We start from the raw sequence: 15,249 nt of genomic DNA on the forward strand, positions 1-15,249 counted from the left end.
TTTAAAAAAATCGCACTTTAGGTACTAGTTGGAGCATTTTCCTGTGCCACAGTCTGATCGGGGAGGGATCGGCACTGTCACCCAGGGCTCTGACACCGGGCCGCCTCCTTGGCTCCCCTGCCTGGCACAGTGACCATAGCCTGTGGCCTGTTGGTCACATCTGCACTGATCATTGCATTTGTTGGCCTCCTAGGAATCTCAGCGCTGGGGACGGAGTAGGTACCCCCATTTACACGAGGGGAACGAGGCTCACAAGCGAGGGGGTCTCGCGGCTAATAAATGCAGCATCAGGATTTAACCCGAATTTGACTAATGGCCCTCCTCCCCTCAGCCGGGTTGCCACCTCAGCTTCTGTTGGCATTTCTGCCATCGGTGAGGGGGGAAGCAGGAAGCCGCTGAGGCAGAGGAGGAGGAAGGCAGGCCCCGGCTCACACACAGGGTGTCACAGAGCGTGGGCTGACAGGTGATGTCATCTGGCAAACTCACACTCTCATGAGCCCAGAAGTTTTTTTCTCTAGAATCCAAGCTCATTCCATCATACTGTATCTCAGAATTATTCCAGATATTGCATTGGGGAAAAAAAATACTCCAGACCCTAAAGAATTACATGCCTCGTGCCAGGGTACTGCAATTCTGTGTTCTGCGTTGTACTTTCCGTTCCTAATAAATGCTAGCTTCCCCGAGCTGCAGTTTGTTTCCAGCCCAGGAGCTGAGGGCACGCTGATTTGCCCAGTCTGAGGAGTGGCTTCTCACAGCCCAAATGCAGGGGTGTCCCTGGGGCAGTTTTGCACCTGGAAAGGAAGCAACTTGCTGATTGGTGTGGCGGTCAGTGGTCACTCCCTAGACCGCTAAGAACTGGAGCGTGTTTCGCAGGGGACCATAGCTGCACTCTGTCCACCCGTCACCTAGCGAAGGCAGCAGGGGCGTTCACGTCCCTGGGACCTGGCTGGGCCATCTCTCCCAAGACCTGGCTGCCTGCACGTCATCCATTCACGAGATAGATGTGGGCTGGTCCAGCTGAGGTGCTGGAGGCAGTTCGAGGAGTTTCTATCCAGAGAGAGACACTGATGGGCAAACAGATGATTGTAACACAGGGACCTGAGACCAAGGATCAATTCCTAGTGCCATGGGAGGCCACAGGCCCGACAGAGAACCCAGGTGTGGAGATTTGGGACAGGTTTCCTGAACTGAGAGCCAGTAGAGAGTGGCAGCTAGCCCGATGAAGAGGGTTCGGGCAGAGAAGTCAGTCCCCCATAATCAGGCGGCTGTGCTGGCCTGGGGACAGTGAGCGATCACGAAGGCTTGGCAGCGGGGTGGGGGATGGGGGGGGGACGTGCACCCGTCTGGGCCTAGGAGAGGCCCCGTGAAACCATCTGCCTGCTGCCTGTGGAGTGGAGTCTGGGTGGACAGCAGCCTACAAAGAGTTTCATGCGGTAATATCTGGGGCTCAAGAAAATGGGGTCTCCCCTTCCACGCCAACACCTTAGAAATCTTTGTACAGCCGCTTGAGTCTGTTACCAGTCACTGGGACAGAGCTGAGAGGGCTGCGGCGTTGGCCGGTGCGCTCCTAGCGTGTGGCGGAGACGGACCTACCGGGTTCTCGCCGGAAGGCCCGCGAGCCGAGCACTTCCCCAGTTCTTGGTGTTTATTTTGACTGAGGGAGACACTTCGAATGGCTTCGAAGTACAGAAATCTAAGGGAAAAGGCCAGAAGGCTTTATTTTTAATTTTTTGTTACATTCAAGTAAGAGGCTTTATAAGAGTACCTTGTGTTGTTCAGCTAATGAAATTATTGTAGCTGATTATCTTGTCTTTCCAATATCAGACGCATTTACTCTTTCAGTGCAGTCTCCCTTCTGGGCTCTCATTTAGCCTTGTTGGTCGGCAGCTGAGGCGGGCAGTCCGTAGGAGGGGTTGCCAAACTGAAGGAGCCGGAGTCATTATCTTACGGTCTTCAGGTCACAGACGCCTCCGCGAGCACGGAGCCGGGCCGTTCTGGAACTGTAGCGTGAAAGCAGACAGAGGGTAGACACAAAGAGGTGTGGGCTGTGTCCTAATAACACTTCCTTCACGGACACGGACATTTCGTATAATGTGTGCACATCACGAAATAGTCTTTCTTCCCGAGTTTAAAAACAGAAGACCGTGCTTGGCCTGCAGGCCTTACAGAAACAGGTGGCCGGCAAGGCTTGGAGTTGGCACGTCCCCTCTGGCTCCACAGGGTGCGTGCCGTGAGCGCTCTAAGACTTCCCTCCGGCCAGCGGGCTGCGTCCCAGCTGTTATCCGGGCCGCCTTCGGGTTTGCGGCTGCGGTCTGTGTGCAACAGACACGAGCGCACGTGTTCTCGGAGAGGCACCGGGCGAGGCAGAGCCGCCCTGCCTTCAAGGACTCCTAGGAAATGTCCTCATGTGGGAGCTGATACACACAGAGCGCGGTGGAGTCTCAGCGGATCCCAGGGGCGGGCGGAGGGGGCCTGGGTCTGCGGGCAGAGAGAGGTGGCGGGAGGCTGGCGGGGTTGCCGCAGAGGGGCCCCCCGGGTGTGGTCCTGCGCTGGAGGGTGCTGGCGGACACCCTGTGCCCTCCTGTTATCTGGACTGGGCCACTCACTTCGTACATCCCATCGCGATACACCTTTCCGCTGACATTCCGTCCCCTGCGACAGGCCGCGGGCTTTTCGGTCTCAAGCGTGGGTTGTGGTAGATCCTCAGTACGAGTCTGCTGAGCAGGCGGTCAGATGAGCGCCTCCCAGGCCCCCCGGTTCCGCAGCACAGCTTCTGCCCTCCGTCTGCTCAGAGGGGCACGAGGGCTGCCGTACGAGGGTCCGAGCTCAGTTTAGGACTTAGGAGTTCGGGCCCTCACACTGCCTCATCTGTAAAAGGAGAGGATTGGGTTTCAATGACGTCAAAATTCCTGTCTGAGGGTCAGAACCGAAACTAATGGTCAGCTATACTTCAATTAAAAAAAAGGGGGGGGGTCGTCTGTGGCTCAGTCCATTAAGCGTCTGACTCTTGATTTGGGGTCAGGTCATGATCTCAGGGTGGTGAGATGGAGGCCTGCTGGAAGCCCTGCGTCAGGCTCCACCCGCACCCACCCCCCTCTCTCTCCCTCTCTCTCTCTCTCTCTCTCACACACACACGGAGGGTGCACATCTGTCTTCCTTTTTTCCTGGGTTTTCTAGATGATTATACTGTACCCACTAAAGCTCCTAAATCTAGAGAAGGTTGGTTTTCTCCCAAGGAGTGTGTTGGGAGAGGGGCGAGGACACTCAGGTGCATTTCCCACTTGTCTTTTATGCATCACAAGAGGCTTAACCCAGCGGTGAAGAGCGCAGATGTGTCCCAGTTGACCCAGGTTTGAATCCTGGCTCCACCCTGTCCGAGCTGACGGCGGCAACGCAACTTCTCTGTACCTTAGTTTTGTCCTTGGTAAATGGGCATAAAGACAGTATGTGCCTCAAAGGGTCACCACGATGGCTCGGTGGGAGAACGTGTGTGTGGAGAGCTCAGAGCATGCCGGGAACCCCCGTGGCCCACCAGCCAGGTTACAAAGGTCCAGAGAAGTGGGCAGAGCTGCCTTGCGCCTCCAGGTTGCTGTCGGGCTCGGCTCCAGGGCTAACCGGAATGTGTCTGCCGTCCTCAGGAATGTGCTGATGCTGCCTCCCCGGCTCTCTCACTGGCTGAACTAAGGACAACGTGTAGCGACAGTGAGCTGGCTGCCGAGTTCGCCAATGCCATCCGTAGGTAAGCACCCTTCCCACGGCCCCGGTGGGCGGTGTATTCCCGGTTCTCTTGCTGCGCAGGTCAGCTCTTCGTGGGTCATTACGGGGAAGGAGCAGGTGCTGATAGGTCCGACTCTTACCCAGGCCTTGGAGGCTGGAGAATGTAGCCCCAGCTTGGAACGTGGAGAAGCCTGCTGGCGCCAGGCCTTTTGAGAGGGGAGCGGCGGGGGAGAGCATATAGGCAGTCATTTCACCTGCAAGCAGAAAATGTCTCTTTCTTTGCTTTTTTGTTGTGCTCTTGTGTTGACGAGAACCTCAGGACAGTGTTAAATGGTGATGATCAGTCATCTTTGTCTCGTTCTCACCTTTGTGGGAACACTTCCTTTCAACATCACTGGCTCTTTCCAATCAGAAGGCCTCATGGGTGTATTTATTCAGTCCTGGACATTCTTCCTCTGCTCTGTCAGTGTTTCTTTCCCTCCCTTCTTCCTCTCCTTCTGCAAGGAGAAACATGCTGACTCATTCAGATCTGTCTCCCACTTGGCATACTCCCACCATCCTTTTGCTGTGCCATCCAGTAGGCATGGAACGCAAGCCACCTAGGAAGTTTCATTCTCTAGTAGTCAAATTAAAAAAGTAAAAAGAGGGAGCCTGGGTGGCTCAGTTGGTTAAGTGTCCGACTCTTCATCTCAGCTCAGGTCTTGATCTCAGGTCATGAGTTCAAGTCCTGCATTGGGCTCCATGCTGTGTGTGGAGCCTACTTAAAAAAAAAAAAAAAAAGTAAAAAAACAGTAAATCCACTCTAATTTATTTTGTTTAACCCAGTGTATCCAAAATATTTCAATATGTAATTCGTATTTTTTTTAAAAAACGTATAATTTTTCTTCCTCCTTCTCCTCCTCTTTCTCATTCGTCTTCCTCACTAAGTCTTCAAATCTGGTATATATTTTACACTTACAGCACATCTCACATTCAAACCAGCCAACATTTCAAGTGCACAGGAGCTCACGTAGCCATTCTGGAAAGGTTCTTTGGCTCAGTTTTCCAGCTCACAGATTCCTTCTCTGGTATATCCATTGTGGTGTGTGGCTTCTATGTTGAGTTTTTCATTTTGGTGATGAAATCTATCATCTCTTTTTTTAACAAGATGAGGCTATCTGAGGCTGTTTATTATATATATTCTAAAAATGTTATTCTGTCTGCTGTAGTAACTTTGTTTCCTCATGTGTAAGTTCTTTTTAGAGTTGAGTTTTGTGACTCTTGGTTTTGGGTCACAAGCCCAACTGTTGGGCTTCCGGTCCTCCTGGCTGACAACACCTCTCTGTGCAGATGTGGTCCAAGCATCTGGCCCCCTCCTGTTCACATGGCTGGCACCCCTGGGTTTGGCCCCTCTGAATCCCTTTTCTAGCAGCTTCCTTCCCTGTGCATTCTGAGTTGTGGTTTCCCTTTTCAAGAAGAATAAAAGTCTGCCTTTCATTTTTTACAATTGCTCATAGTTTCTGGTATACAAACAGTGCTCCTTGCTTTCCTGACGTGCTTGGGGATTTTTTGAAAATGGGTTTCCCATCATTTCTGGGGGCTGTGGGGGTAGGAGGGGACGGCAACAGCAGCCGCTCTGTCTGCTGTCCTGATCCAGCCGGGGCCGTTTCCGTTACGGTGTGGCCTCCAAGCGGAGGGTGGGTGGAAGGCTGCCTGGTGGGGAACTTCGCCACCCTCCTGATTTACCCACTGTCCCTTGGTGTCTGTCCTTCCAAGTTGTAATAGCTCTGCTTCACATTGCCAGCGCCTCTGGCCATGAGGTGAAGTGGTAATTGCTTTGCTTGAGGTGGGAAGAGAAAAGCAGCGCAGGGAAAATGCCCTCAACAAATCCTCAGGACGTGACTGTGCCAGAAACATGGGATGCAAATGCTCTCCCTGCTTCCAACTGGGAGCCATTTGGATATTGTATCTCTAGGCTAAGCCCCTCAATTTTTCAAATTCCCCAAACCCCCAAGGCCTTTGCTGGCTCAAGTAGGATGCGGGTTCCGCTGACTAAACAGAGAGAGACTTCATTTGTTTTGTCAGTCACAACGGGCTTCCAGTAACCAGCCGAAAGTTGGTTAGCATGGATTTCTAATCAAGACCCGGATAGATGGAGCCAAGAAAGAACCCACAGCGCTAGAGGAAAAAGGAAAATAACATCATTATACTGTAAATATAGCCTAGGAACTGGAATAATCATTTCATGAGGGCAGAGAATTCGGACACCTGAGAGCTGAGGTCTGGGGTGGTTTTTATTTTTAAAAATCAAGTGGAAACTAACATCTTCTTTGAAGGTCTTAAATCACTGCCCAACTCGTGGTTGAAATCAGTTGGGGGAATCTGCCTTGTATTTTCAGAAATAGTCCTCCCTTAAAAAAGGATGGTTGCAAACACCAACGTCGTGGGGCCGGGTGTCCAGGCTCCAAAGAGCAGGGGTAAGGAGGGTCTCGAGGAACAGGTGAAGCAGTGGTCTTTTCTTGAGGAGAAACCTCTCAGGAAGGTGCCTTGTGACACCCGGGTTGCTGGTTCTAGGTCACGGCCCTGTCCCAGGCAGGTCTCCCTGTGAGCTACCTCACTGGGCTTCGGCCTCCGCCAGCCCTTCGCGACCCAGCCCTGCCCTCTGTGTGTCTTCTCCCAGCCTTCTGTTTGGAGCCAGACCAGGACTCCAGACAATCCCACGCGGACTGCGTCACTCCCTTCTGGTCTGGTTTCGTCCCTGCACGTGCATGAGCATGTAGGGCGCACTATGGCTGCAGGGTTACCATCAGACCCCATCTGGATGGCCAGGTTTCCAGCCTGGCACGGCAGGAGTCTTCTTACCGGGGTGCCGCGTTTTTGCTGTGTTCTGCACCAGCCGTGTGCCACGGAACCCTTCTTCATCTCCGATCCCTCTCTTGCTCTTGGTCCTAGTAAACTTCCAGTGAATGACCTTTCCAGCAGAGAAGTGAACTGTAAAAATGCAGTTGAGAGTGTATTTTTTTTTAAGATTTTATTTATTTATTTGCTAGAGAGAGCATAGGCCAGAGAGAGCGAGCGAGAGTACAAGCAGGGGGAGCTTCAGGCAGAGGGAGAACCACGCTTCCCGCTGAGCAGGGAGCCCGATGCGGGGCTCGATCCCAGGACCCTGGGATCATGACCTGAGTCAAAGGCAGACGCTTAACGACTGAGCCACCCAGGTGCACCGAGAGTGTATTTTCAGAAATGTCTCTGCTTTGTACTGATCTGGTGTTTGTGCAGCCTGCCTTCGGGACCTGAGCACGGCCGAGAGGAGACGCTGTTTCATCTCTGTCCTACTCTTGGGAGGCAGCGAGGGGCAGGTGTTGCTCTCCACAGGATGGGGGTGGGCTGGGGACTGGCACAGCGAGGCCGAGGAGCTTCCCAAGGGCACGCAGGGAGGCAGAGGGGAAATTGCGTGCCTTCACCTTCTCTGCTGGGCCCCCATGTGAGGGCAGCGGTGCTCACAGAGGTGAGCTGAGCCTGCTTGTGTGGGCTCAGCTGAAGCCTCTGTCCACTGTAGTGTGCGTGGTCTGGGCAAACGGGAGCGCCCGTACCGCCAGGACATGACTGTGCATCTGTCTCCCAAATGCTGAGGGCACATCAAGTGCTGGGGGTCAGGGGGCAAGCTTCCGCACACACACAGACGGGAGGAGGCTGGGGGCATGCAGTCCCAGGCCCACCGGGGGCTCTGCTAAGCCCTTCAGGGAACCGGGACCCACCACCTGTGCATGCACGTGTGCCAATCATTCTGCAAAATGCTGCCTAAAGGCAATCCACACACGAGTGGCCACTCTGTCCAGGGACCAGATGTGCCGACTCTTGAAGCAGAGGAGTGCACAGACCTCCTTCTCCGGGGAATAACAGGCCACAGCTGCTTGGAGAGGGGCTGCGCATCACATCCCTGCGAGGAGCACTCTGGGGCAGGCGGGCCTCACCTGACTGGTGGGGTCATGAGACACCAGATCTGGGGGACCTGGACGTGCCCCTGCTGGGCGTGCAGCTGGCCCACGCAGGACGGGGCAGGCAGGAGGCGGTGTCTCGGACTTGAGAGGGACGTGTGGGAAGCCCCCATCCCCCCGGCCCATGGGTCGGCACCAGTGTGCAAGTCACTGTGGAGGCGAAGAGCTCCAGGCGGCAGGCCCTGACGCGGCGACCAGCAGGAATGACCCAAGAGCCAAGAAAAGAAGAAGTCTCAGAGCCAGGTGGCCAGTCCTTCCCGCTGGAGCTGGCTGAGAACGGGCGAGCGGGCCGTGGCAGGCCTCAGTGAAGGGCGCGGGCCTGCAGCCTCACCACGCGTTTGTAAGGTGCAGATCTGCTGGTTACTCTGTGCTAGTGTTCTGTGTAACAGACCCCCACAAGCTGAGGGGCTGGAAACAACACCCAGTCGTTAGCTCACGGCGTCCAGTGTCCGTGGGGCAGAAGTCTGGGCACAGCGTGCCTGGCTACTCCGCTCAGGGCCACGTCCGCATCTGAGGCTCTCAGGAAGAATCTGCCTCCAACTCCTTCTGCCTCTTGGCAGGTCAGTTCCTTGTGGTTGTAGGGCTGACATCCCGTTTCCTTGCTGGCTGTTGGCCTGTGGTAACTCGGCTCCTGGAGGCCTCTGACATACCTTCTGCACAACCCCCTCCAGCCTGAAAGTCAGCAAGGAGAACCTCCCACTCATCAAATCCCTTGCCTGCTTTAAATCTCTTCTAGGAGGAGCCCGGCCCCTTTTAAGGGCTCACCTAATTAGGTCAGGTCTACCCAGAATAATCTCCTTATCTTAAGATCAGCTGTTTGGGGCCTTAATTACACCTGCAAAATTCTCTCACAGCGGTACCTAGATTCGTTTTTGATTGAATAACCGGGAGAAGGTGTGTCTATCCTAAGGGCCATTTTAGAATCCTTCCTAGCTCACCTTGTTACTTAAAACCTTCCAGTGACTCGCAGCAGTGTCCATATGCCTTAGCAAGTGTGTGATCTGGATCCCCCCCGCCACCCCCGCTTCTCCACCCTCACCTCCTATCACAGGCCCCCTCCCACCCTGAGCCGTCCCAGACCACTTGCTCTCTTTTGTGCCCCTTGGGGACTTGACTCAGCTGCGACTCCAGCCCTCACACCATAACCTCACGCTCTAAGTGCTCACATCAGTGTGCTTCTACCCTGTCTACAACATGGGTTTGTTTGGTGTTTCTTTGGCTCCTGTGCCCTGAATTTCCTTCTGTCCCAGAACACATCATTGCTCTGCTTCTCATTCCCTGGTTCCAGCCTCCCCTCCCCGTTTCACCCACCACCCCCTGCAAAAAGAGTCCTTTTTGGGTGGGGATCGCGACTTAATCATCCAGGTATATGACCTCAACTTGGATGACTTTGTTCCTTCTAAATGGTCCCTAAATTCTCTCAGCTGCATTTCTCTCTGCCCACTGGACATTTCTCCCAAATACCATGCTAGAACTTCAAAACAGCACGTCCAAAACAAATTCTAATCTGTCTCCTCCTGCACTTTGAAATCGGCCCCTTCTTCAGAATTCTTATAGTACAAATTATATTTTGCTGATGATCCAGGATTACAACTTTGCAGTCTCCTCCCTCTGCCTCCTGTTAGCAGAGGTGGTCTTTTCCCTTAAAATCCCAGGCATACGTGGCCATTTGCATTGTCTTCTCCTGAGGTTAGCCCTCAACTCCTTGGGACTCTGGGGGTAGCATCCTGATGGCTCACCCCACGTTCTGCCACCAAGTACACCTTTAAGCACACTTCTGATTGGGTCTCTCTGCAGAGACCTCTTCGGTGGCTTGGCGTGCCAGATCATGTGTATGTGGACTTCCTAGCCCACATTTCAGATGTTCCTCCTGTATGGAACCTATAGTCCAAGTTCTTCTGGACACTTCATCTTTCCAGGAGCATGCTCTTCACTTCGTGCCCCTGACTCTCTCAAGCCGTGGACCCCCTCCTCTCATCCCCTCCGGTACAACACTCAACTTCCCGAAGCTTTCCTGTCGCCTCCACTGTGTACCTTCCTGCTCTTCTCTGTGGCCCCACAGGTGCTGACCACAAGACTCCTCGGTTCAAAGCCATGTCCAAGTTCTACAAATACCTGCCCAGCTCTAGAAATCTTCCAGACTTGTAGGAAACATGCATCCATGAGAGGACAAAAGATGGCACTAGGTGACCCCTCTTAGCAGCAGCTATGGATTACTAATGTTTTTGAGCCATACAAATAGTGGAATGAAATGAAAAGGGAATTAGTTGGGGTCCTTTAAAAGAAGGAGCCCCCAGTGAGCAAAAGATCAGCAGAATCTTCATCATTTTGATAGGCCAGTATTTTAAAAGGTGCTATCTCATTAAACTTGCACTTGCTGATTCTTCATATTTGGCTGATTTATACTGGCAATCAGATAACCGAAATTGTGCTTAGAATTCTGTAAATGCACATGGATGTTAATGGAAGACAAAGCGCACCAATGAGTTGATGATCACGTAAATAACTTGCTGAGTTCTAGAGCCAGGGCCCCATAGGGCACCAGTAAAAACCAGGGCTCACCCCTAGGGTTGAGGTGGGCGTAGTTTGGGTAACTGAGATCTCGGTGCATTTCTGTCATCCCCTCCATGGTCCAGAAGCTCGGAGGGAAGGCCTGAGCCGGGATCTCATAAAAGCACGGTGATGGTGAGCACCCCGCAGGCAAAGGCAGGAGCATGCCTGTGATCACGCAGCTGCATTTCCCGGGCGAGAACCATGGTCCTAGGAAAGTATGGGCCAAAACGCTAGATGGTCACGATCATCTTGCTGCTATTCCTGCCAAAAACAGCCGTGCTCCCCCACAGGACCTGAGGAGCATCACTACCGGGGCACGCCCCCTCGTCGGGCCACAGATGTGCTCTTCACTAGACGTCTGGAGCACCTGCTCCACGCCTCCCTCTATGAGCCATGGCAGGGTGCTGCCCGAGAGCTCGGGGCTTGCACACAGCCCCTGGTGTGCCTCCCAGTTCCGTGGGCGTACTGGCAAGTCTCTTACCTGGGCCCCGAGTTCCTCATCTAGAAAATGAGAGGAATACGAATAGTACTGACGTCCAAGGGTTGTGGTGAGAAGTAAATCATTCCATCCCTGTGAAGGACTTCGAGATCACTGTTACTGCTGCCTGCATTTGCTAAAAGATGAGTGTATTGGCAGACTCTGGTGATAACCATCAAGGAAATAACTAGGGTGGTGTGATACATTCACTGTGGAGATGTTTCTTAGATTAAATATAGATTGCAGTGAATACTATGGAGAAAGTGACAAGTGCTGGGGTATAACCCTGTTGCTTTTGAGGGGGTGGTTTCGGTTCCCTTCAAGGGGATGCTTTACCCGTTGGTTTTCTGCCTAAGAGATAAGCTGGAAAGAAACACTTAAAAAGTACAGACTAAGGTCAAAAGGGAGGGTAAAGACCTCTTTTATTGTCCTTCAAAGTGGTTTGTAGAGTTTCAGTCCATGAGCTGTTGCTCATTGGAGGCCTCACTCAGATGAAAACAGGTAAAGTAACACACATTTTAGGTTTAGGTTTGAGGTTTGGCCTCGTCTTGATATTGTTAAATAAATCAGCATCCTAGGTCTGTCCTGGACACTGTACAAACAAGTGCACTTCGGTCTCCTTCCTGCGGCCCAGGAGCTCTTGGGGGCAGTTCTCAGCTCCCAGCATGCTCCCCACCCGGAGGGGGTTGGGCAGGGTCTTTGAGGGCCTCTCCTGTCTTCCTGGGTTCCGTCCCCCATTGGAGCCTGCCAGGTCCAGAAAGTTCCCTCCAGTCTCCCAGGGGCCTGGGTACCAGGCAAAGAAACCCTTTGTTTTGTGGTGAGGCTGGGATTTCTGTACTCTCGGCTGGTGGGGCAGCGGTGTGGATGGAATTGGGGGATGGGAAGGGGTAGTGCTCTGGGCAGTTTTGTTTTGAATTTACTGAGCTCATGGTGACATTTTAAATTCTCTTCAGTTTTCTTTTTTTCCCTTTACACTATTAATCAACTTCAGGATGAAAAAGAAAAGAATTGAAACAGTAACAAAATGTAGGACAAATAACCCCTTCCCCATTCTTACTAGTCCGAGGGGAGGGGGAGAACTCTTTCCTGTTTTCCTAGCCTTCCCTCAGCGACAGAGGCCTGTATGTAGGGCCCCACCTCCCAAGACACTTCTCACTTCTAGGAAATGGTCCCTCTCTGGATTTCAGTAGGAAATGCAACCACATCTGAGATTTCCTGGTGGCTGCTAGGGCCCAGGAGAGACCCACATTCCTCAGGAATTCCTCTGCAGCTCTGGCTTCCGTAGGGTGGGTGGGAGGATTCGCTGAGGAATCAGGAGTCCTCGAGATTTAGAGCTGGTTGTTAGGTTTCATTTAAAAAGATCTTTCCTCCTCCATCCTCACAACAGCAGGACGAGATTTTTGTGTTGCAATTCTTTCATTAATGAGCTTGAAAAGCTTGACTTGTGCTCACAGTAGCTGGAGGCAGAAATGTAAGATATTTGAAAAGCCAGGAAGGGCTGAATCATCTGAACATCTGAGAGCCCTCCACGTGGGGGGTCGGCCCACCCTTAGCCCTCCTACAGGAAGCAGAACCATTGAGACTGGCTCTCACATACTTCACAAAAAAAGCATACAAAATTCTAAAAACTTCAAGCAATGCAGAAGTGAGTAAAGCAGGAAATGAAAGCCTTCAGGCAGCCCCCCTCCGGGAGTCGCCCATTGTCGAGCGGGCGGGCAGCTTTCTGGTCTATTGTTAGAGTAGCTCAGCCATTCACACTCAGATTTTTAGTTGTTTTTGCAAAAGTGGCATCCAATAGAAGTCACCCTTTTCACTTGACAATGTATCAGACACTTTTCCATGCCAGTGCTTGTTGATCTGAGCTTTTTAAAAATAATTGCAGAGTATTTCAATAGAACCATTATACCTTGCGGAATTTAACCAGTACCCCGGCTGATTCCCATTCTTAGCTGTTGTAACCAATACTGAAGTGAACCCAGCTGTAATCCCCTCATGTGTCTTTATACACCAACACATAAGAAAAATTCCTAGAAATCAGGTTGCCTTGTCGAGGAATAGGTTTTTTATTTTGCTAGATCCTCCCAGATGGCCTTCCAAAACAGCTGTGCTCAGGTACATTCCTCATACACTCATCAATCATTTGTAGAGGAATTTCTTCCACAAATCTGGTTTCTCATGATGCTCCAAAGAATCAAGACAGCTGCCTTCAAGGGAGTTGTTCATACGCTGTTTTAACAACTGTTGTCACTGAGAAGCTGTCACCCAGGCGTGGTGCTCAACACTGGGGGTACATTTGGGTAAGGTCTTCGCCACCTGAGAGCCTACATGCCAGTGGGGGGGGTGCCTGCGGAGGTGAAAGGCGGATCAGGGGCGCCTGGGTGGCTGCCTTCGGCTCAGGTCATGATCCCAGGGTCCTGGGACGAGCCCCACATCTCCCACTCCCCCTGCTCGAGCTCTCTCTCCGCCTGACAAATAACGGATCAGATTGTGCTGCATGTGAGATTTGTGCTGCACAGGGCCCTGACGATGCAGTGATACTGTGCCTATGACGGGTACCTCTAGAGGGAGGGTGCTCATGAGTGTTTCCCTGCCCAGGTCTTCTGCTCAAGGGAATCAGAGGAAGGCAGGAAGTGCACTGGGCACTAGAAACCTCCCCTAACTGAATCGTAAGTCAATTACTTTGGCTTACCCCGGCAGGAAAGAGCCCATGGAACTCGAAGCCTTGGGGGAGGGAGGTTGTCAAAGTGCAAATGTAAGTACTTTAAAGGGGCACCAAGGACCTTGAAAATGAGAGTATCAATTTCTACTCCCTCTGTCACTACTGTTTTTTGTTTTTGTGAAGTAGGATCATGTTCATTTCACGGAGTCCGGACCTGTCCAAGGTAGGGGCCCAGACCAGAGGTTTCTGTTCTCAAATCAGTGATTCAAGAGATACTTCTTAGCATTCCTGGAAAAGAGGGGGGTGGAACCCAAAGGAGGTTTGTAGTTAAGCTGCACTCCTGAGCATTTGATAGGCCCACAGGACAAAGGAACTTCTAGATTGGCTGATTCTGTATCTGGATGGCTACAACCTCTTGTCTTGTTCCTTTGTGACACGAACTGCGATCTGAGCTCTCCAAAGGGCCCTTATCAGCCTTCAGGAATGCAGTGGTGAGATGTTCTGGACCTGAGGGGACCGCTAGGTACCTCGAATACCTTCCGTTTCGTACCTGTCTTTTGACTTGGCAGCTCAACCTTCTTCCTCTGCCACCATTTCCAGGGTAACAGCCACCGCCCTCATCTTGTCAAGTTACTCCAGGCGTGCTTTGTCTCTCCTCCTTACAGAGAAAAGAAGTTAAAGGCCAGAGTTCAAGAGTTGGTGAGTGCCTTGGAAAGACTCACCAAGAGCAGTGAAATCCGACACCAGCAATCGGCAGAGTTTGTGAATGACCTAAAGCGAGCCAACAGGTAAAATCTCCATTTGTGGATTTCCAGTGGTGCCTGGACTCCTACACCAGGGAGGGCATTTCCATAATTGCTGGGAACCTCACCAGCCCGCGTCCCCCCACCCCCACCCCAAGTCCTGGCCTTCCCTAAGGCATCATTTCCCAGTGTTCCATAGGAAACTAAGAAATGCTCAGTAAAGGCTTCTCCTTGGGCCAGATGTGTTTGGGAAATGCAGCATACTAAAGTCCCCTTAATTCCTACGGTAAAGGTTCTGAGAAGTTAAAAAATTTAAAAAAAAAAAAAGTGTTTAAGCCAATATTTTCCAAACAAAACTGGCTATGTAACTTTTGTATGAGCAACAGCTTTTATTTATTAGTAAACTCTGGCCCCCAATGTGGGGCTCTAATTCATGACTCCGAGATCAAGAGTTACTCTACCAACTGAGCTGACCAGGTGACCCTATTGGTGGGACACTTTATGGGGCACTTCTGTAAGACAGCAGCCTCAAGCTTTTTGGGCTCAGGACCTCTTTATGCTCATAAAAAACTAAGGAACCCAAAGAACTTTGTTCTCATAAATTACTTAGCTTAGAAACTAAAACCGAGACAAATTTTTCTAAGTTTTTGTTTACCAAAAAAATAATAAATTCAAAATAATAGTAATAAATTGGTAACATGTAATACCATTGGCATTTATTAAAAAAACTATTTTCCAAAAAGATAAAAAAGTGGCACTGGTTTTTACAATCTGCAAATCTCTTTACTGTCTGGTTGATTCGCACCTTCACTTCTACAGGCAGTATTCTGTTGTGAAGTAAGTTGGGACACCTAGCTTCGTGTGGAGCTGAGGTAAAGGGCGTCCAAGGCCGCTCTCCCAAGAGGGTTTTGGGAATCCTAGGGAGTCGGTTTCCAGACCACACTTGGAGGACCTAACTGTACATGGAAGGAACTGGGCTGCTATTTTGGACCAGAGCAGGTATTAGGGCTTACCCAGCCCTGGGCTCGTACCCTGCTCTCCCCACCAGGCTCTCAGGGAGACCGTTCCGAGGGGCCTATGTTCTGAGGGCTGGCAGCAGGAGTTGATGGCCTTGTGCTCTGA

At 51.7% G+C, this 15,249-nt stretch overlaps 1 protein-coding gene and 1 long non-coding RNA gene across 4 annotated transcripts in view; one reads left to right on the forward strand and one right to left on the reverse strand.

Moving 5' to 3' along the window:
• MCC (MCC regulator of WNT signaling pathway) overlaps positions 1-15,249 on the forward strand; it is a 396,253-nt gene that overhangs the window by 375,452 nt on the left and 5,552 nt on the right. For both annotated transcript variants that reach the window (XM_035015375.1, XM_035015386.1), the window contains 2 exons: positions 3,639-3,739; positions 14,050-14,172. In XM_035015375.1, the coding sequence (XP_034871266.1) occupies positions 3,639-3,739; positions 14,050-14,172 (224 nt within the window). The remainder of the gene's footprint in view (positions 1-3,638; positions 3,740-14,049; positions 14,173-15,249) is intronic.
• On the reverse strand, positions 1,709-14,056 carry LOC118017501. 2 transcript variants are annotated; one of them, XR_004681172.1, is made up of 4 exons: positions 13,935-14,056; positions 6,559-6,687; positions 2,607-2,868; positions 1,709-2,000 (listed from the first exon to the last, which is right to left on the reverse strand). It is a non-coding gene; the product is annotated as an uncharacterized LOC118017501 (long non-coding RNA). The 2 variants fall into 2 exon arrangements; XR_004681173.1 differs by lacking the exon at positions 6,559-6,687.

This window comes from Mirounga leonina, unplaced genomic scaffold (assembly GCF_011800145.1).
Source record: "Mirounga leonina isolate KUSES-001 unplaced genomic scaffold, KU_Mleo_1.0 Mir_104, whole genome shotgun sequence".
NCBI lineage: Eukaryota > Metazoa > Chordata > Mammalia > Carnivora > Phocidae > Mirounga > Mirounga leonina.